This window comes from Tyto alba, unplaced genomic scaffold (genome assembly GCF_018691265.1).
Source record: "Tyto alba isolate M040663 unplaced genomic scaffold, T.alba_DEE_v4.0 Super-Scaffold_21, whole genome shotgun sequence".
NCBI lineage: Eukaryota > Metazoa > Chordata > Aves > Strigiformes > Tytonidae > Tyto > Tyto alba.
The window spans coordinates 1585285-1610047 of record NW_024881295.1 but is presented as its reverse complement, the minus strand read 5'-3'; the positions used below and the strand labels follow the sequence as shown (position 1 = coordinate 1610047).

General features: G+C 40.4%; 1 protein-coding gene across 2 annotated transcripts in view; it reads left to right on the top strand.

Annotated features, from left to right (window-relative positions):
* Nucleotides 1-7537: 7537 nt before the first annotated feature.
* LOC104368391 (ovostatin) overlaps nt 7538-24763 on the top strand; it is a 32521-nt gene continuing 15295 nt past the window's right edge. The window contains exons 1-19 of one of the 2 annotated variants that reach the window (XM_032992426.2): nt 7538-7643; nt 9328-9511; nt 10219-10375; nt 11241-11293; nt 11782-11802; nt 12554-12722; nt 13951-14035; nt 14747-14864; nt 15539-15659; nt 15874-15983; nt 17055-17213; nt 18018-18245; nt 18461-18518; nt 19558-19703; nt 20686-20835; nt 21460-21630; nt 22245-22377; nt 23726-23813; nt 24532-24760. In XM_032992426.2, the coding sequence (XP_032848317.2) occupies nt 7579-7643; nt 9328-9511; nt 10219-10375; nt 11241-11293; nt 11782-11802; nt 12554-12722; nt 13951-14035; nt 14747-14864; nt 15539-15659; nt 15874-15983; nt 17055-17213; nt 18018-18245; nt 18461-18518; nt 19558-19703; nt 20686-20835; nt 21460-21630; nt 22245-22377; nt 23726-23813; nt 24532-24760 (2445 nt within the window). In that variant the 5' untranslated portion in view covers nt 7538-7578. Of the gene's footprint in view, nt 7644-9327; nt 9512-10218; nt 10376-11240; nt 11294-11781; nt 11803-12553; nt 12723-13950; nt 14036-14746; nt 14865-15538; nt 15660-15873; nt 15984-17054; nt 17214-18017; nt 18246-18460; nt 18519-19557; nt 19704-20685; nt 20836-21459; nt 21631-22244; nt 22378-23725; nt 23814-24531; nt 24761-24763 lie in introns of those variants that run through there. The other variant, XM_032992427.2, reaches the window with a different exon arrangement.

Genomic DNA, 24763 nt, shown 5'->3' with positions numbered 1-24763 from the left:
ATTCACTTTTGATCCAGTTCTAGCCTTTGGTTCCAGATCTCACTGGCAGAAAGTAGCTTCTTGTTCTTGTAAGAGTAAAAACATCCAGCTTCCAAGAGCAGATAAGTTTCAACGTTGGGCTGCTGTTGTTGCCTAGTGAAGGGAGCTACTCATCAAGATCTTGCCACTGATGTGAATCAGCTGTGGTGCAGCCCAGCGCTCCTCTAATGTCAGTTCCCAACTACAGGCTGACTGAGAAAGAACATTCTGGTAATTAAAGCATGGAAATGGGAATCTGCTTTACACTTTTATTTGACACATTTTGATCAAGATCCAGACTTCACTGTGTTTCACTTTCCCACTCTGTAAGCTGATTTTTTCTTTTAGACAACAAAATCAGGATGACCTATATTACACTTTGGAGCTTACATTCTTATCTAAGCATTTCCCACTGAGGTTGCTGTTGGTCAGTTGCTGTTGGTCACTACCCCACAAGCAGACCTGCAGAGCTCAAATTACTCAGAATGAACTGCAGGTTTTCCCATGAGCAACAGGAAAGAGTGACTCCACTGAGGCATGGAAATAGATTCCCCCCACTGCTGCAGAGAAAACTAACCTTCCTGAATATCACACATCATGCTGCCATATTTCGTGCTGTAACCAAAGATCAGTCAAAAGGAGACAACAGAGAAGGTATCTCTCTTGCTAAATGCATTCTCTTTAGGGAGGGATCTTTGATCATACCATGTGATGCTAAATGTGCTGTGTCCACCAACTTAGGGCTCTAGAACAGATTGGAGTGGCTGAATTGAAGAGTATTAGGCCCAGGTCTTCTTTGTAAAAGTAGAAGTAACATGAGGGCTTTGCTGCAGTCCATAAGGTTAAGTGTCACATATCCTGAGATGCACAGTGGAGGCATGTGGAGGTGACTGCAAGTGCAAAGCCTACTGACAAAACAAAAAAGGGTCCTACCATACTCTGGCCCAACCCATCATGCCTATCAGTAATGCTTCTTGCCATGAATTATATCTGGAACTGTACTTAGATTTCTTCCTGAAAGGAACTGGTTAGTTCATTATAAAATAGTTCCCTGTGGTGAATTGACATCCATGCAGGGTTGACCAACTAGAAATAAGGACATGGGGGCCCAGTGATCTGATAGTGCAGATATAGCCAGAAGATGAGGTGTTATCTGAAGGGGGAGGGGATGACCATGTGAGCTCTTCCTGTGGCAGTGGTGTTGTGGGATCATACACAGGGAAGGAGAGGTTGTAAAACCCTCTAAGGGTGTTGTAGGATCTAAAGTGTTTCTCCTGGAAAATGCAAGGAGATGACCCACAGAGTGATCTTACTGGTTGGAAAAAGTGAGGTGGACACACAAAGTGATTTGAGCTACAGAGTCTTTGGTCCCTGGTCCATGCAAGAACTACTAACTTGTCAGGCAGAATGGGAAGGGATGTAAAAGCCTTGTTTTTTCTGCCTGAAGAGTCACTCTTGAAGGCTTCTCCAGCATCCTGTTGCTTACAGAATAGCTCACTGAGCACCGCCCCTTGCAAAGTTACAGTAGGTAGCACAGCAGATGCATGTGGCTCGAAATAACTGCACGTGACCATTGTTTCATATCACCAGGAAGAAGTTTTCAGGAGCCCATAAGCCTTTGTTAGACAAAATAATGCATCTAAAAAATGTCTTGTATGAAATGGAAGTCTTGAAGTTGTGAGGCATGTGTTGGAGCCATTACTCATACATTGCTCAAACGACTGGCAAAATCAAGTCTTAAAAAACCAAGAGGGATGACATCACTTTATAAAGTACGGATTCTCCTGAATCACTGGCAGCCCCTAAGACCATATTAACTAGTTGTCAGCTTATCCATGAGATCATCTAGTCTTTGTGGTGTGTTCAATTAGAAGGTTCACGATCAAACTGCCTGCTTATCTGCATGTGGTAGTCCACTTGTCTTCATGATTGTTTGGTAGTAATTCATTGAACCATGCAGCTGGGGAACTGCTGCTCTTAGGCATTTGTTCTGACTTGCTTCCAGCTGATGCTATGGAGTGAGCAGTGGGAGTCTGTCCTGGCTCATGGACCAACTACAACTTCAACCTGAGTATACCCTGTGAAATGTCTATTGTCAAGGATCATCCTGATCATCCCAGAGAAGGAAAAGCATCAATGTTTTTAGGTCTCAATCCCAGCTTTCCTGTGATTGCAAAATATTCCTTTGACTTACAGAGTTTGGATATTTCCAGAAGGGTAAAATAAGGGGATTCGATGAAATGGGAGATTGTTGAGTGGGCTAGTTTGGGGACTGGTTTATTGTTCTCTTTTTAAAAAATTACTTAGATATGAAACCCAAATGAACTTCTTTATCCATAACAAGTGAGAGGTTATTTAGAATATGAATCAGTAGGGAACTGATTCTGATTAATTTTCTTTGTAATATAATCCAAAATTTGAGATGCTGACATTTCAAAAAGTAAGATCTCAAATATGTTTCCTTATTTTAAGTCAATTACTGTTTGCCTTTTTTAAAGCACAGAGTGTCAGTCTGCGTACCTCCACCTAAAGCAGCAGAGCAATATGAATAAGGCAACAAGAAAAATAGTGAATACAGGAGAACTTTTCTATTGAAGGAAGAATTATTTTTACCCTTTAAACAGCTCCCTGACACACATTTTTGTCCTTTGTGAATGAGTGAAATACAAGATCATGGTCTTTTATGACAAAGGTCTGCTATAACCAAACCTTAAATTAAAACGGTATGTCATTGGTTCAAGATTTTGAGCTAATTCAGAATGGCAGCAATATAATTATTGCATCAGAATTACATTTTCCATAGATTGTTGGGTATTTTATTTTTTGAGAAATTAAATTTTTATATCAAATGGTTCATTTGAATACAGTTATATTTGATAATTATTAGATTAACTAAAACAACAGGGAATAATATTTATTGTTTGCACTGCTCCTACACTCTTCTTAACCTCATCTTCTATATTCCTCATTAGTTGTCCCTGTGGATTCTCTGGCAGGCTTCCTATTCCTTTTGTTTCTGAAGAAAGATTGATTATTAATTTTGATTGTCTTTGCTAGTCTTTTTTGAACTCTTTTTTGGTGTGCCTTGCTATGTTTATGTCCTCCTGTCTTCATCATTTAGACACAGCAGGGGTTTTTCAAGGGTGTCTGTATACATTACACCTTATAGATCAAGAAAAATTGGATGGTATTTCAAGTGTTTCATGCCATATGAGGATTTAATGCTTCATTTTTCATAGGCAGGGCTAAAATATGTTCCAGAAAGGAGATGTTGACAACATACTGGTTAATTTACAGTCAGTCTATCTGTAATGAAGATCTTGAAGGAATTGAACAGCGTGTTGTTTATTCTTCTCAATATAACAGTGTTACAATGCTTAATGTAACCCAATATTTATTATTACAGAAAATGAGAAATATCAGAAAATGCTTCATCCATTCAACGTGAAATGATACAGCATACTCTACCAATGAGCTGTCTGTTGCCAGCAAACATTCTGAGAAATATCATCACTTGCAAACTAAAAGCCTGTAGATGGGGATATGCCTTGGAAGAGTGGAAAGCTGTGTAGGTGAATTCATCCAAAGTATCCCAAGACACATACAATACTATTCAGAGATATGCTGGCTTTTTAAAACAAAATGTTTTGACAGAGTGGGATTGGTAAATGTGTTGTGGGGAATTATTTCTCAGGTTACAACAGAATTTGCTGAGAAGACCACAGCCTAGTAAATAGCCTGGGACTGTTGATGAGAGTTGTCATGTAAGTGAAATAGAAGCTGAGGCTCTGGCCCACATCTACTGATTTAGAGAAAGAAAACAATTAAACAGGTATTGTAGTATGGGGTGGATTATTTGTACATCATCTCAGGTGAAGTCATGACTTAGAAAGTACTCTCAGTCCTTAAGTATTATGCAAATATAAGTGGATACATAGAAGAGAAACAACTAATTACATATTACTCATTCTTCTGGAAAAAACAAGGCTTCACTGTTGAAAGCTGCTCACTGAACTTCCTGCTGTTTCTCTGACACAAAGGAAACAGTGAGGACTTAGATCTGTACTGGCTGAGACTTTGAAAGTCTCAAATCCACTTTCAGACTATGCAGTGATCTGCATAGCAAATGGATATTTTTTGACATGTTTATTTTCTAATTTATGACTACTTCTAGTGTACACACAGCTATACTGGGTGTTTTGGGACAGAGTAGGGACATCTGAGAAGCTATATGCAAGCTAGCTGGGGTATTGGAGGTGGGCTAGTCACAACCTTCTCTGTTGTGAGTGCAGTGTACATTCTAAACACTGAACTTAACTGCTTCCATAAAGTGAGTGGGATCAGTGTTAGTTGGAAACTTTACATTGTCCTGCTGTGTATGTGTGCCCAGTGTAAACGAGGAGGAGATGTACATCTGATGTGATTAAATGGATTGGCAACTTCAGATTTATTTGAAAGAAAACTAACCTGTGAACAACATATTTCCACTGCAACTGCGACAATCATCCAATCATCCCTCTGACTCATCTATATTAAAACCATAAAATTTCTTCTCAAGACAGAGCAAATTCAGTAACTTTCTGAAGTCTGGACTGAATGATGTGAAGACATCTTGATTCTCTGCCATCCAAAGAGCATGAAACAGGACTCTATTTTGAAAACTAAGTACATATGTGATACTTAAATCTGTTTGCATTGTTTTAGTCCTGAAGTGCATTTGGCACTGTTCTTCATTTCATGAATTTTCTAGCCAAACTATGATCTCCAATTACATCTTTCCTTAGGCCAATACAAAGCAGGGCCAGACTAAGGTCAACAGATTGGTTTATGTAACATCCAGTATCAAGGTACCTTCTGTGTGTCTGTCTTGTAACAGCTGCTTGGTGTGAGGTTCATTATGTTAAACCCTGATCTTTGTGCTTCCAGATGATTAATCCCCTCCTGACCCTAGCTTCTTAATCACAAACTTCATTTTCCCTCCTACCAAAGACAACTGGAATAATTTCCCCATTGCACTGTGGTCTTCTTAAGAATTATCCCTGACACAGTAGTGATATGCATAAATAACTGAGCTTATTTTTTATATCATGACATTACTACAATACAAAATAATTTCACTAAAGTGATGAATTCAATAGCTTGTTTCCAGAGGAATGTGTGGTCTTCAATTGGTCTGAACAAAATGTCTTTTAAGATTTCCGTTTTTCAAATGCTTTATCTTTTCCTTTTCCATGTTTTTATATCAATGAGAAAGCCCTCTTACGTTAATGCTAAAGGCATGCTATATCTATATAAAGGAAGAGCTTCTGGAGCAATTTTCACCAGGGCCCTGGAATTGATTACTGTTTCCTTTTCCCTCCTTAATTCTTTTTTGCCTATTAGTACCTGTTTAAAGTAACACATGGGGTCTGAGGCATTTCAGAGCTGCAAATGCAAACATGTCTGCAACATATTCTTAGCTGTCTTCTGCCCTCATTGCACCTAACGCAGCAGCTTTCTTCAAAGTGTGAGTGCCCTGTTTGCACACCATCGACATGCCACACAGCATTGTCACTCTAATGTCAGGCCATTCTGAGAAGCTGTGTGCAGTATTTCTCATTAGTAACTCAGTGGGAATACACAATAGCTCCAGCAGCACCCAGGACATTTTTCTCTGTGTCCTAAATTGGTCATCAGAAGGCTTCTGGGAAAGAAGGGTAAGTAAGATGGTTAGCCATGGGTGGTTTAGGGTATCACCTGTGCTTATGGAAAGTATAATCCCTGTACAACAAAAAAGTAGCAAAAATGTATTATATCATGAGAAATTAAATTGATAGAATCTGGCTTTCAACGGTTCAACACCCATTTGTACTGCGTCACTATAACAGTCCTCATTTCCTACTCATACCCCTTACCACTGAAATAACTTCAGGCCCACTCGGCATTGCTTAACACCTTCTTCAGTGTCCCTGCTTCTCTTTCATGTGCCTAATTACTCCTACAGTACATTCTGCTTCCTCTTTCCATTCACCACTTGTCTGGCTGAGGAAGATGAAGAGAAAGGGAAATTGCCTGTTACTTCCCCTAGGTTGCAGTTACAGACATGCTGATTGGCTACCTTTGTTTTAGGCTTTTGGGTTTTTTTTTGTGCTTTGTTGTTGTTGTTGTTGCTTGTTCGTTTGTTTGTTTTTCTATGTAAGGCTGTGAAGGCAGTCCCCCACTACTATAGATTATTTAGTTTCCTGTGTTCAGTCTGTATTACCAAGAGTGTTGCCAAAACATGAAGGAAATTGATTCTTCCCCTCTATTCAGTAGGTGTGAGACCAGAGATGAAGTTCTGTGTCCAGATTTGGCCCCCCAGTATAAGAAAGGCTTTGGCAGACTGGAGGGACTCCAGCAGAAGGTCTCTGGGATGGTCAGTGGCTGAAACAAACCTACAGAAAGAAACTGAGACCGTGTCCTTTATTTAGTCTGGAGAAACAAAGGCTAAGAGGGGACAAAATTGCAGTCTTCCACTACATAAAGTGGGATTATAAAGAAGGCAGAAGCAGATTCTTCTCAGGGGTGCACGGTGAAAGGGCAAGAAACAATGGACACAGAGTACAGCAAATTCGGAAAATTCAGGAAAATTCAGGAAAAAAATCTTCATAACATGGATAGTTAAGCATAGGAGCAGATGTCCAGAGATTATGTGGACTCTCCATCCTTGGAGATAGTCAAAACATGACTGGACAAGCTTTGAAGTTAGCCATGCTTAAAAGGAAAGATTGGACCACATAATGTTAGGAGGCCCTTTTCTATCTAAATTATTTTATGATTCTATCTCTTGATTATTCTGAAACTTCTTCTCAGTCAGTTTTACTAAAAATTCACCAGCAAGCTTACAAGGTGTTTGATGGGGTGAGCAGGGATGGAGGGAAAAATGTGAACTGACAGACATAGGGGTGAACAAATGAAGTAATGTTATCAGATTCCTTTCCCTAGAGATATTCTTGTCCTGACCACTGGCAAAAATGGTAGATAATTAGCCAACACCATTCCTTGCTGAATGTTACTGCGTGCAGTAAGAAATCCAGATTACAATTGGGTGTTTCCTTCTGTGCCATACTGAATGTAGTTTATAATCTGATGCTGTGTTATTACTTCCCAGGTCCCTATGCAGGCACATAATAGAGCTGTGTTTTGTGAAATGTATCTACAGGAGGTTTTCACAGAACAAGGAAATACTTAAGCAGTGGCAAATACTAACAGGTTGAACTATTAAGGAACTTACCGCCAATGACACGATAATCAGGGAGGTAGGCTTCAATAAAACATTCAGATGGGCAGGAACCGGTTTGGCTTGCAATACCTCACAAAGCTATGTGAAATATGAGAGCTTTCCTAAGCTATTGTTTGAGAGTTCAAGGAGTGTGAGAACAGACAACAGAGAGGAAGATGAACCTATGCAAATTTTATGTAGATATCTTTTGGTAGAATATGATTGAAGCCATGGAGGAGGAGCACCATCTCAGGACAGTTTAAAAGCCAGAAGACAGTCTGTCCACTTGAGATCGCTCTCTCTTTTCTTCACAGACAGAGATGTGGCCAAGGATTCTTCTGAGTGTTCTGTCCTTGAACTGGATTGTCACAGTGTCTTCTGAACCGTAAGAGATCGTACATTCTATGTTTTTATGATAACATATTTTATTATATTTCCCATCAGTTTATTTCTTCTGGGACACTGCTATATAATAAACTGAATGTTTGAGGCCTGGGTTCTGAAATGTGTCTGAAATGAAAGTAGAAAACATTGAAGGATGATTTGGAATTATACTCTCCATCATAAAACTGCTATGAAATCTGAGTTGAATGACAGAAAACTAGAACTGGAGTAGATGAAGTCTGAAGTGAATTGGTAAAGTGGGGAGGAGGTTCAAGACTGGACTAGTAAGTAATAGCAATGGTCTGGATTGATATGCATCAGCAGTATGGAGAGAGTATGGTGTATGAGGAGGTGCTACAGGCCCGATAATGGCTAGTACTAGGGACTAAGATGAATGGCAATCCTAGTATTAAAATTAGAATTAGAATTAGAATTAGAATTAGAATTAGAATTAGAATTAGAATTAGAATTAGAATTAGAATTAGAATTAGAATTAGAATTAGAATTAGAATTAGACCTGCTGTGCTGTCACAGCTGTTACAGCACTGTCGATGTCCATGGCTTTATAGTGACAGAAAATTTCAGCCACAATTTTCAAAAATACACCAACAATAGAGCTTAAATACCCTTCTCAAAAGTTCTAAAGAAAAACACTGTGAAAGTCAGAGGGTTTAGCTTTCTCAGATATACTGTTGTTTTCATAATTTCACTTTTGGTCTCTGAATATCATGCAGTCTGGAGTGGGTAAGTGAAAATTACAATAAAGGCAGTATAACAAGCAAAGCTGAGGGAGAAAAAAAGGGAAAGGATCAGATTACCACAAAAAATTGTGTGATTCATGTTGTGCTGAAGAACCAACTCATCAATTCTGTCATACATTATTTGGAAGACTATTTTGGGCAGCAGAGAAGCTGTGGCCATCAACAGAACTGTAACCAAATATAGCAAATCTGAAGGAATGTTTTTTTCAGAGGAAGAATTTCAGGAAGGAAGGCTACCCTAATTATAGAGAGCAGTATAACTAAAAAACCCCAGTGGAAGAAGCAAAGAAATCAACACAGGGAGAGGCATGGAAACAATAGAGCATGCAGGTTAGATTGAGTGTTCCCTGGAATATTCTGTAAAATGGAAAAGCAGGATAATTTCTTATGCATTATGCTGATTGATTTATGCCAGTATTGTCTAGAAGGTGAGATATGCAGAGAAAAAGAAATTAAAAACTTGTTACCACCATTAACTAGTATTTTTGTCATTGATCTCAAAAAGTAACTAAGTATCACTCCTCCTTATGGGAGGTTCCAGAGGTTTAAGTATACATGTAGATCATGGGAGGATACATTCAGCTATGCTTGTTCAGGTATTTAGACACTTTAGTAATTGGAGCTGTGTAAATACCTGGAATGGAAATATGCAATATCATGCTGGGTAGGAGACTGCACAGAATGATGCCAGTCTTTCAGCTCAGAAAGAACTGTGAGGGGCAAAAAAAAAAAAATGCCATCTGTACTTTCTCAGCATATTATTAAAAATTCATTGAAAGAAATGGAAATCCTTCCACTGGTTTGAGAAAGCTTTGGACCATGACTTCTTTCACACATATGGCATTTCTGTGGTATTTTCCTCTCCAGTTTGCTATGACTGTCCTCCATGACTGAACTCGCTGTTCTGTTCTTGCCTTCTTGCAGTCAGTATGTGCTGCTGGTCCCAACAGTAGTGCGGAGCGACTCCCCACAGACAGCTTGTGTGCAGTTCCACAGCCTCAGTGAGCCTCTGTCCCTCAGCATCATCCTGGAATATGGCAGTATCCAGACGACTCTCTTTGAGGAATCCGTGACAGAGAATGATTTCTTCAAGTGCTGCGAGTTCAAGGTATTTTCTCTTTTGAGACTACTGAGGAGGGGCTACTGTAGAAGCTGGAAATACTTATGAGTGCAACTATCCTTGTCAGTGAGGGCAAAAAGATAAAGAGTGCAGGCAGGGAATAGGATGAAGAAAGATAAATGGTTGGAAAGGCTGAAATAAAAGGCTATAGCCAGGAAAAAGAAAACCATGGATGGTAGGGCAAAGCTGGAGGAAGATTTTCCATCTCTGTTCACAGAGTGAGTAGAAAAAAGCTTTTGATTGCTGTCACAAGTGCACGTGCCCTGTGGGACTGTCATCACTGGAGAACCCAGCTGGGACATGCTCATTCCCTTTCTTGTGACTCTGCAAGTTCTGGACAGATATGACAAAGGAGTCCCAAGGTTAGGTCTTCCAGAATGCAGCAGGAGAAAACACTTCATAATTAAGCTATATGGCTTGGGCAACCTGCATATAGTCAGGTATCTACACGAAATGAGGAAATACTTAGTACAGGGCATACTTTAAAACCTTAGTATATGATGACAGATTATGGGACTTCCACAGCAGAAATTCCCAGAGACTATCTCACTGGCAAAGATGGGGCTTCTCATGACTTTGCACAAGCTATTTATGACTCACCTGACAGTCAGTCTCTTACTCAAGAACCCTGGGCATCAGAGGACCTCAACATATCTTGTTTACCACTTCTCCTCCGGGGTTTGGTTTCTCTTCAGGTTCCTCCTGCTACTTCTGACCCCCTGGCATTAATTTCCTTCTCGGCCAACGGCACCACAGTCAACTTAGCTGAGAGAAGATCAGTGGCGATTCAGAATGTGGATAATACTGTCTTCATCCAAATGGACAAACCCATCTACAAACCAGGGCAAAAAGGTGGCTGAGGAGTTTGAGTCAGCTAGTGAACTGGGAAACTGAGTTCAAGGGTGGGTCTAGAATGACAAGGACTTCCTCTTGTGGAATAAAAGACCATGGATTGTGATGGCCACAATCCTTCAGATAGTGTATAATTGTCATCTGAGGTTGGGCTCATCAAAAGTCAGTGAAAAATAGAACCGATTCACAAAATTGCAACAAAAGTTTTTCACGTGTTTTTACTGAGTTAATTGCATTTACAGGATCTTGAGTTCTGCCAGGTTTACTAATGTCAGTCACATAAAAATGTCCTTAAAAATACAGAAAATAATAGGTTAATCTTGGAATTAATAAAATTCATATAAAAATAAAGTAAGCATGTAATTTACTATCAACAGGTCTTTCTACTTAACTTCTAATCTGATTCACAGCACTAATGTCATCATGGTATTTAAATAACAGTACTATCTGTGGTATAGTTAGCTATCTCTTTATTATAATTATACTTCAGTACTGCACATGATTTATAATAAGGACAAATTGTTCATTCTGTTTGATTTTTTCATTGATTTGGTTTGTATAAACAGGTTTTTAGGAAATGTTTCAAAGAACTGAGTCCTTCGAGAAGAATTGAAGGCAGTACAGAGTATTTGTATTTACTATAGATATTACTTTAGTCCCAGTGAGTCAGAACTGAAAATATTTCAGCTGAAAAGATTATTTTGGTTTTCTTTTTCACTGGTTAAGATAATAAAATCATTTCTAGTTCTCTGGGGACTCTTTAGTTCTCTCTAAAATCCTGGGCAAACTTTGTTTCAGTTGTATGTTGAAAGTGACTTACCACTGCTAAGGTAAATGATCTATTTTTGTCCTCCATCTTTTTCAGTGATGTTTCGTGTGATCTCTTTAGACACCCAGTTCAGACCTGTTCAGGAGACAGTAAGTATAAGTGATAGTCAAGGTTTTTCAAGCACCCTCTTGAGGTACCTGTTCACTGAGGCTCTCTCACTTAGAAATTCAATAAAAAGGGCCTGGGATAAACCTTATGGTGTTTTTGGAGAACTGCTGTAACTCCTTAGCTTCACACTCCACCCTTTCGCTGACTTTATAGAGGGCAAAGGGTCTGAAAGCACTCCTGGAGATCTCTCACAGCAACTCAGATTTTGTAGTCACTTCATTTGCCCCAGATATGTAGAAAGAGAATGGATATTTTTGCAGAAAATATATATTCACAAAAAGGTTATAATTTTTAAATTATCTCTTAAATTACAGATATGAGTTTCAAATTGTTTCATTGGCCCAGTCTTCTGTATCCAGAGAAAGCTGTTCACAGCCTTCTTTATGTTCTAGTATTTCTCAAGCTCTACAGTTAATTTCTTGATGTATTGATCACTATTTTTTTTCCTTTTCTTTTTTACCTCCTCCAGTATCCCCGAATCATCATTGAGGTAAGAGATGCAAGATGTCATTAAAGCACAAGTTGCTTTGGAAAGACTGTGTTCCATCATTCCACATAGCGTCAATACCCAAGGGAGAGTCATCCAGAGCACAGTGTCTAAAGTCAAGAGACTCGAGGTTGAACAGTGGTAGTACCCATTATTGAACATTAGAGGAGAAGAAATCAGCAGAACTGGAGATGTTAGTCAGAGATGGCATGGGGTTGTTGCTGTGTCTTTCGTTAGGATTCAAGTGTTCAGTGTAGTCTTATTTTGCTAAAATGACAGTAAATCAGCTGGTGAAATAGCCTCATTGTCATATAGACAAGAATAGTAACTTTCTGAAATGCCATTTTCTGCTGGGGGACAGGCTAACATTGAATCAGCCTTCTACCACATTTCACAGCTCTAGGTCTCAAAACGCTTTCTAAAGAAGAACAGCATAATATTCCTGTTTCACAGAAGGAGTTGAGTCAGAAAGACTTATGCTAGAAGAAGTACAGATAAGCAATCTGAGTTCCAGTCAGGTACTATTCCTGGATGATCTGAGATTATTTGGCAGTATAGCTCATTTCTGGTTAAACATAAATTTAGGATTGTTTAATCTACAGTAGGAAGTCAGATCCCATGTCATCATCCCAAACTCACATTCACCTTGTGATGCACTTAGCCAAGAGGTCAGGATACAAAACCTGAAAGAAGGCAAAAATACAAGAAACAGTGTGATAAAGGTTTTGGAAAATCTATTTCTCTCACTCTCCAGGATCCAGAGCAAAACAAGATCTTCCAGTGGTTGGAGGTAGCATCTAAGCATGGAATTGTCCAGCTGTCCTTTCCACTAATCTCAGAGCCTATTCTGGGGTCCTACCACATCACTGTGGAGAAGAAGTCAGGTGAAAAAGAGTACCATTTTTTCACAGTGGAGGAATACGGTAAGCAAAGGCTATGAACTGCCCTGCAACAGCAGTGATGCTGGATCTGCCTCCGTCAGATAGGAGATGCCAGTGCAGTGTTTAAGTGCCTTGAATTCTTCACTTCATGCCTGAGAAAGAAAGACATGGAGAGAGCTGGGTGGAGAAAGTGAAGGCAAGAAGAGGAGATGAAATGCTGAGAAAAGCAGCACTTTTCAGGAATTCAAGTAGTAGTCTAATCCTTTTCTGGGCTTGGCACAATGTCATTGTGTGACTTTGGGATCCACATCCTGTCATTGAGGCCTTACGTTCATCATCTGTTCAGAGGAAAAATGAATGAGTCAGGCTTGTCCTGTTTTGTGGAGGTCATCACTGTATAAAGAGCAGAAGGCTAAAATATGCAGTAGAAATCTGAAGATATCTATCAAACATTAAATGAAAGGTACTAGACGGTTACTGAGGGAGGCTGAATAGCCGGTGGAAGTACAAGGTGAAAAACAGTGGGTAGGGAAGATGCCAAAGCCCTCAGTGATCTGCTTACTCTCTGGAACAGACCATATCAAGGGAATACCTAATTTCATTTTGATTTTGCAAATTTTATCTTCTTATAGTGGCAGTTTTTCCTTAGCAGTCCCCAGAGGAGGCTTGCCAATGCCCAGTTGTTTGGGTTTTTTGTAAGGGCAGTAAAGCACCTTCTTCGCTTACTCTCCAGAACTCTTTCATACCTCCCAGTCTCCTGTGTACAAGTGTGTAAGAAAAAGGCCTTTTCCAGATATGTTGCCATTATTGCTGATGACTTGGGTCAAAAGATAAGCTGAAAAGAGAGAGTGACGGTGACCTGTTTGATTTTACTATATCACTTCATCTGTTGTCTTTCTCCATCAATAAGGCTGGATTGCATAATAACTTCTGTTCTTCAGGTCTTAACTAGTTTGAAATGTCAGCATTACTCCCACCTTTCTCTTGAAGAAAACGTACAGCCAGTTAAAGTGATTTATCACAGTTCTTACTGTGGCTGTTATCATTATTAGTATAATTATTATTGCATTTTAAAGAAGCTACTGATCTTACTACTAAAGGTTATTTTTTCTCTGATAATATCCTACAGCCAGCTCTTAGTTAGACTTTTCCCTGAACCACTTCCTGTTGGTGCAAATTCCTTTGCCAACTGTTTTTTTACTGTCTTACATACACATACCTGCCTATGGCATGCAACTGCTGATCACTCGTATTCACATTGCATTCCCAGTGCTGCCAAAATTTGAAGTGACAACCAGTGTGCCAAAGAGGATTTCTTTCTTTGATGAAGAAGTCAGGGTGAATGTTTGTGCTTCGTAAGTATCAGAGCTAAGAACAACACATTTATGCACAAGAAACACAGGATAGAGGATAGTGTGCCATGCTGGGAAGCAGGAACCCTGCTGCTGATTCAGAGTATGGGTTAGAGCAATTCATTTAGCTATGATTTCTGTAACATGAAATATGATAATTCTCCTCCTGCTACATAGCAGAATTAGAACTAAGAAAGTTTGTGTCTGTCCAACAGTTTGAAGATATCAAGCAGTACATACTCTCTAGCTGTTATTTTTTGTTATTACAGAAAAGGAGGTAAATAGTGCAGAAGGACAGTCTATCACTAAGATTGCTCACCCTGACAGTGCCAAAGGACAGGGTGGCATGAGCTAAAGGGGTGAATAGGGATCTTTCTGCAATATGTCCTGCTTTGCCTAAGGCACTAATGAGAAAAATCAAGCAGCGGGGAATGATATCCCAACCCTGAGTCCGGCACCACTTTCCAGCTTCAGACCTTGAAGAATGACTACACCAAGAAAATGGTAAAGCGGGCTTTTTTAACAAGGTGCCAGAAACAGCTTAGAAATGGTTGAAGGGAATTCTGCTAGGGCTAACTGATCCTAAATCCCATCTGCTCTTCTCTTTGTGCTCTGGGCACTCCTGAGGGGTTTAGAGTCTGCATTGCTCTGAAGTCTTTGCTGGTTTTATACTGAGTCCACGTGATTGGATTCTTGTCTCTCTTCCTCTCCTAGGTACACTTATGGACAACCAGTGCAAGGGAATGCCCAAATCAATGTGTGTCAGCAGCGCTTTTTTAGTCCACGATGTGAGCAACACCAGAAAGAAACCTGTGAGGCTGTCACTGGACTGGTATGATACAGGTCAAGGTCCTTCTTCCCAATTGGCTTCCCAACATGTAACACAGTGTTTGGTGGCCTCATTCATTTCCTGGGGAACACCAGAGAGGCAATCCCAGAGACATGCTTTTTCTCACTGTCTCACAGGTCATGCTGAAAGACCATAAAGGTAGTTTTTACAAGTGACCTCATTAGGAGACTTTGATTTCTCCCTCAGAAAGAGTAGGAGGGAGGAAAGCTTATGAAACTATAAATTCATGATCATTCCTAAAACTTTGGGGCTGTGATCCTACCAAATCTCATCAGCAGACATCTACTGAGAGTCTTTGAAGACACTTAATGTTAAACTGATGATTAATTTCTCCACTAGATCAGACTCAAAATGCTCTGGTCATAGAGCTCAGGCATCATACAAGATGGGTTTAAGAAGGAGTATAAGCACAGAGAGGACTAGGAGGAATGAGGAGAGAGGTTTCCAGGTGCAAGGGTAAATGTTATTGAAACAGTGAGCTGGGAAGGAGCCAGGGAATGAGAAGTGTAAGGTAGGAGGGGAGCAAGTAGAAAGGAAGGGCTGAAGAAGATGTGAACAGGGCAATGAAGCTCTTCAGAGACCCACTAATACAGATTCAGTAGCAATTTCCAAAACCTTGAGAAAAATTGGCTTTCCCCTTTGTTCTCCTTTTTCAGCTGGGAAAGGATGGCTGCCTCAACACTGTCATCTCCATCAAAACATTCCAGCTCTTCCGCAGTTATGCCAGGATGTATACCAGCCTCAATGTAGAAAGCATCGTCACTGAAAATGGGACAGGTAACACCAAGTGGAGACTGCGAGTAGCTGAGTAAAGCTAGTAGGTGGTGCTTTCTGAGAGGAGTATCCTGGCTCCTGATCTGTGAGGCAAAAAAACAACTATCACCGTGTTCTTCCTGTAGCTCTCCCTGCAGAGCATCACCACTCCACATAGCTTTTCAAAAGAAACAGTTTTCTGCCTATGTGTGATTTCTGCTTCCTCCCCTTTATACAGGTATCCACATGAAAGGCTATGACTATGTTGCAGTCGACCAAGAAAATGACAGAGTGATGTTCAAGAATATGGATCTCTATTACAAGAGGGGAATTTCTTACTATGGTGAGGTGAGTACCTGAGAGGAAACATTTAGATCAAAGCACCCTGAGGACCAGCGTGATGATCGCTGTTTTGCCCCATTTATGGCTGTCTCCTAACTCTGTGCTGCCAACTTCCCATGATAATGTTGCCTAACAGTGACTGCTGCATAGCTGTGTTGTTACTTTCAATGCCCCTAGAGAAAATAAGAAAATTATATCATACCTGGAGTGTTAGGGTCTCTCTTCTGCCATAGTTGGGTAAGTGAAAGATCATATGAATGGGGAAGAAGAGTCTGCAAAAAACTACTTCAGCAACATTTGTGCCTAAACTGAAGGTAGAATTTACCCTGTGTTGCATCACACAGTCCCAGGGATGTTTACTTAAAGCAGTGTACATATTGGAACACATTCTGACTTCTTAGCAACCTGTACATGCAGGATAAACCCAGGCAGAGAAAGCAGGATGAGCTCTACGTCATCATCCTGATACACACTGGGGACAGAAGGTATGCACAGATGCCTAGGAGCTGGGAGATGCTGCTGAGCTCCACGGGCTGTGTGTGGCCATGAAGATATCTGATTGCTTTATGTTTGTTAACTAGCGCTCTCCAAAGAGAAGATGCTCTGGAGTCCCTCTGTTTCTATTTGCTGAGGAAGGGAGAGCGTGAGATAAGAATTTAAACCATCATCTCTCACTCAGTAGTCTTTAACTTATGTGATAGCCCACTAAACTAATGGTCACTAAAGACAAATACAGGACTTACCATTAAAAGAAACTTTTATGAGATCATATATATGAAGAATTCCTTCTCCCTTTGTGACATATAGCTTGTCCTTGCACTGGTGGGAATTTGATGGGAGTTGCCTGACTTTGCCCGTCACAGAACTCCTGCTTCTTCAAAATGTTGAGGAGCATTTGCCTCAAATACATTTCACTCTTGATTTCTACTGCTTGCAATTGTCCTCAGTGCTTAAGTGACTGTCCTCTAGTGAGCAGAGCATTTCCTATGTTTTGTTTTGTTTTGTTTTGTTTTGTTTTGTTTTGTTTTGTTTTGTTTTTTCTTCTGAATCCCTTCTTTGTGTATTCTTTGTGTTCAGATCACTGTGACAAATGTGGATGGCGAGCCCATTGCTGATAAGACTGTCCTGCTGGAGCTCAATGAAAAATATCTGGCCAACTATACCACTGACAAGAGCGGCACTGCTGCATTTTCCATTGACACATCCAACTTCTTTGATCCCAGTTTTAAGCTGACAGTGAGTAAAAATGTCTTCAGCCTAATTCCTGAAAAAAATACTTCATTGGAGAGAGGAATTAGAAGCAATTGGTGGGAGCTGGCAGGATTGTTTCAGATGAGGAAAGTAGGCAGTCAGTCCACCAACACCTGCAACACGTGTGATACTAAAATGAGAGAACACCAGTGCCTGAGAAGTGGCTAACGGCACCCCAGGAGTGTTTAGGCTGCAGGGATCTTCAGCATCTCCCCGTTTTCCCCTCCACTAAGAAGCCCCTTCTGCAGCCATCTTCTTTCTGTTTATTCTGTGTGCTAGATGACCTTCCTCACAGACTGCCCTGCCTTGCCCACCTAGCCTGGATGCACACCAGCATCTTTCTATGCTGCTGCCTGCTTCCCTTCATGTCTGCCGGCAGACACTCATGCCTGTTCCCATCACATGGTCTTGTGTTGTCATGCTTTTTCTCTGGTGTGATAGGAAGAGCTGAGAAAAAGAAGACTGGTTGAGAACAATGCCATTCTAACTCATAAGAAGTCCTAGCAATTTATACAGCCTGTCCCAAGCCTGCAATAATCTGAAATAACCTCCCTACTGCAATGTGCCATAGGTGTCTAGATGCATTAAGGTGTCCAGAAGGCTCCCTGGTCTGGACTGGTGAAGCACAAATTCTTCACACCAGCTCTTGCTCTTGCCTTAAACAGCCCCACAAAATCAGCTTCCCAACAGAATATTTTAGAGAGAAGATGCCTTTGCCCTTCTTCTGCCTGCCCTTTTTCTTATTTTCCAATTTTTTGATTCTTCATGTATGACTCTTCTGCATCATAGGTCAGGCAGGCACCAGAAGACTGTGCAGACTTCTTCATCTGGAGAAATGATAATGAGCCCCAAGCATCATTTGTTGTCCGGCGTTTCTACTCACGGACCAACAGTTTTGTGAGAATAGAGCCAGTGAAGGAGGAGCTCAGCTGTGGCCAACAGAAAATGATCAACGTTCACTATGTCCTGAACAGTGAGGGCTACGGGAATGCCAGGCATGCAAAATTCTACTTTCTGGTAAGTGCTGCCTTGAACACCAAAACATGTATTTTCTTTCACCTATTCTTGAACAGCATATAAGGCAGAATTCTACAGACCAGACAGTTGTTACAGATCACAGGTCAACTTGATGGCCTTTGAAGCCTCTCAGAACACTACTCAGAATCATCTATTTTATTGGAGAAGGGAGGAGGTGCTTTTGATCTTGTCTCATGAGTTTTTTCTATGACCAGGTGATGGCAAAAGGAAAGATTATTCTCAGTGGCCAGAAGCAAGTCAGCATCTCTGGTGGTAAGTTCTAGACCATATTGCTAATGATACTTCAGAACATTGTTCTGAGCACCAGAGCATTAGTAAGTTTTGTAAGAATGGGTGAAAGCAGACAACTGTGGCTAACTCAGGTACTAGTTCTTAAACCTCATGACCCGTCACCTCTCACAACATCATTTGTTTTTGCTGCAGCATCTAGACAATCCTCCATATAATAAAATTTATCTTGTTAGTTGAAGATGAAAACTTTGTTGTGACTGAGCATAAGGAATGTAATCTTCTTCTGTTTTATTTCTTACCAAGGAGTATTTACAGTTTCACAGGTATTCTGTGACATCCTAGTCTTCACCAATTAGAAGACTTAAACTTTTTAAAGTTTGAAATAAAAGGTGTCCCATTTGACAGGGATATTTAGCAGTTAACTGTTTGGAATACATTTCACTTTCAGAAGTCTCCAAATACCCACAAATGACAATAATCCTACCAATCACAGCCAACTGAACTTTGTTCTTTCTTTGTTAAAAATATCTTTTTTGGAGAATGTGGTTTATTTCCAGTCTTCAGTAGGTAACTTAAGTAAGCCTCACTCCACATATAGGACTTGTTTAGTATTTGCCATCTTTGGTCTTAAGCTTTATTTTCTGTCCCTGCTCTAGTACTTGTCATCCATGTAGATAAGAACGTCATATTGATTAATGTTAAGAGAGCTCTCCATTAGCTCAGGAGATTGGACTATCTTTTCTGGCGTAGGAGGTTCTAGGTTTGAGACCCAAGGGCAATGTTGTGCTCCTCTTGTAGCAATCATGCACAGATTTCCCTGTCCAAGTTCTACTGAGCTCAGACTCCTCTCTGCAAAGCACCTGTTCTCAGTAGTCTCCAGTTTGTATTTGTTGTCTTGCTGATGGGAACTGTTCCTCAGCTGCTGAGAGATGAACCTTCCAATATCCAACTTCCCTGTTTTTGTAGGTTATGGATAAATATGTGGTCTTTCCATCAAAGCTGAGGTTTGTCTAATCTCTTCTTGTGGCTTCTCCTTCCCTGTTGCATGTTCCTTCCACAGCTCCCAGAGGTACCTTCTCCATCACACTGACTGTCACCGAGAAGCTTGCCCCCACTGCCAGACTGTTACTCTACACAGTACATCCTCATGGGGAGATAGTGGCTGACAGCTCTTGGATACGCAGCAATGTATGCTTCAAAAACAAGGTGAAAACCTTTGGTTTCTTATTAAGGGATATATCATCTGGCTTTTTGCTAACTGAACAGTTAAGGAATTACTTCATCAGGAGCCCTGCACTTGGGATGGCCTTTAGGAATGGAAAAGGTACAGATGTGCCTGGGAACATGAGGAGCTGTCCCTGGAATTAATATGTATGCTCAGACTCAGGTGAAGATCTCAATGGAGTGGGGAGAGGGAGGTTGTCATGGTTTAACCCCAGCCTGCAACTAAGTACCACTCAGCCACTTCCTTACTCCTCCCCCCCAGAGTGAGATGGGGAGGAGAATCAGAAAGAAAAAAGTAAAGCTTTTAGATTGAGATAAGGACAGTTTAATAACTAGATTAAAATCAAATACAATAACAACAACAATAATAATTAAAATGGATATAACAAAAAGAGAGAGAAATAAAACTGGAGAGAAAAAAATCAACAAGTGATGCACAATAGAATTGATCACCACCTGCTGACCGATACCCAGGCAGTCCCTGAACAGTGATTCACTGCTTCCAGACAACTCCCCCAGTTTCTATACTGAGCATGACGTTCTATGGTATGGAATATCCCTTTGGCTAGTTCAGGTCAGCTCTCCTGGCCATGCTCTCTCCCAGCTTCTTGTGCACCTTCTTGCTGGCAGAGGACAGGAAACTTAAAAGTCCTTAACTTATGATAAGCACTGCTTAGCAACAACTAAAACATCAGTGTGTTATCAACATTATTCTCACACAGCACTGTACCAGCTACTAGGAAGAAAATTATCTCTATCCCAGCTATAACCAGGGAAGAGGTGACTAGGGGATTATAGAGGTTGTAAATTTTCACAGAATGGGGAGTCAGAAGGGCGATCTAGTGGTAGAAGCTTTGCCCCACAGAGAATAGAGTGAGTAATGGTGAAAGGTGAGATTTAGAACTATTTGCCAAGCTGATTCTCCTAATTTCTGTGTGGTTGTCTTGGATTTATTACTTTCCAGATCCAGCTCGAGTTCTCTAAGAAGCAGGGTCTCCCAGGCTCTAAAGTCAGTCTCCACCTTGAAGCTGATGCCAACTCCTATTGTGCCCTGAGAGCTATAGATCAGAGAGTCCTTCTTCTTCAGCCTGAATGGGAGTTATCTGCTGAAAGTGTAAGCCACATCCCCAGTCCTGTGTTCTTTTGACCTAGGGACATCCAGAATGACATTCCAGTTCCCATCTGTCAACTTCCTGCTGCTGACTGCATTTTTAATTTTCCCTTGGAAACAGACATCTCAGTGATTAAAGAAAGGTCTATGGCAGTTGTATACTTCAAAGACAGAAACTGATACTGGAACATTTATTTTTGGAAAGCATGGCAGTGTAAGACATATTTCAAGAATATGTCTAATGTAACTCCTTGAAAGCATAGTTCCTCCTTATAGAGTGTCAAAATTGCATTTTATGACTCAAATAGCTCTTGAGCCCAGAATGAAAGCTGTAGATGTCAGGTAGTATCTTGTCAGACTCTGGTCTCCTCTTTGCATAACTCCTCTGCACTTTTTGCTCAAGTTCACCCCACAAAGCCATTGCAGTTCAGAGGGAGGAGGGTAGAGTCCAGTCCTTCTTGTATATCAACCAGCCAAATTGATTATTTATCTCTAGGTAGGCATCGCTAGGTAAACCCACCTCAGACTACAGGATTGCTCAGTGGCCACCATAAGCTTTGAATATATGTGATATTGCACCTGCCTGGGACCTTCCTTGTGTTTACACTAGTTGTTCTCACCTCCCAGGTGTACTACCAACTTGGCGTGAGCAATTTATATGGCTATTACTACAATGGGCTCAACCTGGAAGATGACAAGCCAGAGGGGTGTACCCCAGTCAAAATCACCTTTTTTGATGGTTTATACTATGAACCTGTGAATGTCAGTGGTGATGGTGATGTCTACAGGATTTTCAGGGTATGTGCTCTGTGTGATTCTTTAAGTGGAAGGTACTTCAGAAGAATTAATGCATATTAGTGTTCAACTTTCTCAGGTGGTGGTTGTTGCTGCTAAGAGAAGGCAGCTAATGCCTGGAACTGCCTAAAGTCTCTAATCACCCAGTTTCTGCCTTCTTATCCCCACTTCTTACTCAGGAAGACTGAAAATCACTACTAGTTATCTTGGCTGGGATCCTACTCATGCTTCAGTAGACATTTCCTAAACAGGACCATGGCCTTGGCTCGTGACCTCAGGCATTTCTACTAAAGATCTGAGTCAGTAATACAGGCTTTGCAATTACTGATTTGCAATACATTGACTCCTGGTACACTTGCCTCCACTCCCGCCTGGCCCAATGGACTAAGACCTAACAGAAGCCCCATCATTACTTGCTCTTCACAGAAATCCAGGTGTCACTACTCCATAAGAAAGACATAGAGGTTGGAGAGGAAGATTTGTGACATCCAGGGTTGAAAGGATGGGATGTGAGGAGGGAGGAGGGAGATGAGGTATGATAACCCAGGTGAAAGGAGTGACATACACTGGTAGCTAGTGCATGCCCTGAGTGACACGATTGCTTCTTTCACATTCAGGATATGGGCCTGAAGGTTTTCACCAACTCTGTGCTACGGAAGCCTGTTCTGTGTAATGAAGACAAATCGGATATGGAAGATTACCCTGTCTATTTTGACCATGGTGTCGCCCATGTCAGTGGCTATAGCACAGGTGAAAGACTGTATCTCCAGTCTCCATCTACCTGTTCTTCAATACTGTTGCCTGTATAAAATAACATCCAGCATGTTGAGGGTTTCTTTGGGAAGAGGTCTATGTGTTCTAGTTTGCCTCTAGTAATCTTTTTCTGACAGTCCTTGCAGTAGTGTCAATGCTCTCTCACTTACGTACAGGATGCGTATAGAAAAGACAGGAAATACAGTGATGCTACTTCTTTTATAAACTGATATTAGTTTTTCAGGGTTTTTCAGGTCAGTACCTTTCATCAAATCACAATTCAATTAAATATGTAAAAGGAAATGCCAATGCAGAAAAATTATGACAATTCCCAATGTCAAGAATTCATACAGCACTTAACATACTTAGCACATAGTCTCCAAAGCCTTTATAGACCAGAAAGAGTGATGATTACCTTTCTCCAAGTCAGATTGCTCAGCAAAAGAGCAAAAGTAGTAGTCATAGGTTCCCACAAATAAAATTGCTACTCAACACTAGGAAGAAGTTCTTCCCCATGAGAGTTGTGCTACACTAGAAGAGGTTCTCCAGGAAGTTTTGGAATCTCCATCATTGCAGATTTTCAAAACTGAACTGGACAAGACCCTTGAGCAACATGATCTGACTTTGAAGTTAGTCCTACTTCAAGGAAATAGGACTAGAGAACTCCAGAGGTTCCTCCCAACCTAAATTTTTTTTAATGATTCTGTGATTCTATGATTCTAAGTCCAGCAAAATAAGAAAATATTGTTATTTCCATGATACAGCTAGAAAATTTGAGGTACCTCCATGCTAAATTAGTTGTCGGACATCACAAGTGAGTCCATGGAAAATCTAGAAGGACCTTGATTCCTATTGTCAGACCTGTAGTTTGACTATAGAAACAAAAGTAGTCTTCCAATTGACAGGATATTCAGCTCCAGTTTTAACTACCTAACAGGGTAAAAATGATTGAATTCTCAGTGAGGTTTGTAAAGCATTACAAGCTTTTGTGACAGTACTGGCTACTGCTGCCCATTTGCAAATCAAAGACTGCTAGTGGTAGAGGATGGGGAATATGCTTTTCTAACTGGATGATAAGACATTTCAACATGAAATGAAATGAAACGTCTTGTGAACTAGCTAAATTTTTTAGTATTTTCCCATGGGAAAATAGAATAGATAAGAAATTGTTTCTTCCCATACCTTGTATCTATGAACATTTTCCTTTTTAATGGGAAAAAGAATGGAAAAATGCTCAAAGAGAATACTTAATTTCATTTATGATGTTGAGCATGTCTGACAGCAGTTCAAATTCTTCTTGCCTGACCTCTCTAATATTATATTTTAACCATACACAATCTTCTAGATGAGTCACGGATTCTTGCTAAGGGTGGTGTTAACACTGTTCGGAAATTCTTCCCTGAGACCTGGATCTGGGATCTGGTTCATACTGAGTGAGTATTTTTATCTTCGCTTCTTACCTCCCATGTGGATTTTTAAGTTAATATATGTTGCTGAAATTAATTCTGAGAATCCATGGAACATATGTCTGCTTTGTAGATGTGGGTCTCCTTTTCCTACCTTATTCAGTGACCATTGAGGCCTCAACCTTATACACAGTGTCAAACCTATTTGAACTGTGAATGACATCTAATATGTGCTCTGCCGGCCATCCTTCTGATGTGGAGAAAGAATAAGGACTAACAGTAAAATAAAATCATTTGTTTAGGAGAGAGCAGGAGCAAAACTTGTAATTTTTCATCAAATTTTTAATTCAGCAGTAGAAAACTCAGGTTATTTTGTTTATCTTTCCAGGCTATCATAGCATCTGCAATGAGAATATCTCCATTTTAACTATGCATCCAGGGGCTCCTCCAGAACATTAATCCAGATTTATTTGTTCTAATCTATATGTTTGAGCATTGTGGTATTTAAACAAATGGTATTTCTAAATTTAAAAGGCCGAGTATTCTTTGAAGTGCTTTTTAGCATGTACTTCACCAGCACCTTCATCTTTACTTCCAACTTTATAATATTTTTTTAAATATGGAGAGATATCTTGCAGACAGTGAGATGAAAACAGAAGTACTGACTCAAGCAGGGAGCCTTTCTGTAATTTGGCTTGAAAATGCCAAAGATCATTTCTCATTCTGTTTTTCTTACTTTCCTCAGTTCCAGGGGAGAGGTTAATGTCTCTTACACCATTCCTGACACCATTACAGAATGGAAAGCCAGCGCTTTCTGTGTGCAGGATGATACTGGGTTTGGCATCTCCTCACCCGTTTCACTGACAGCATTCCAACCATTCTTTGTGGACCTCACCTTGCCATACTCTGTCATTCGAGGGGAAAAATTTAATTTAATAGCCAATGTCTTCAACTACCTCAACAAATGCATCCAGGTA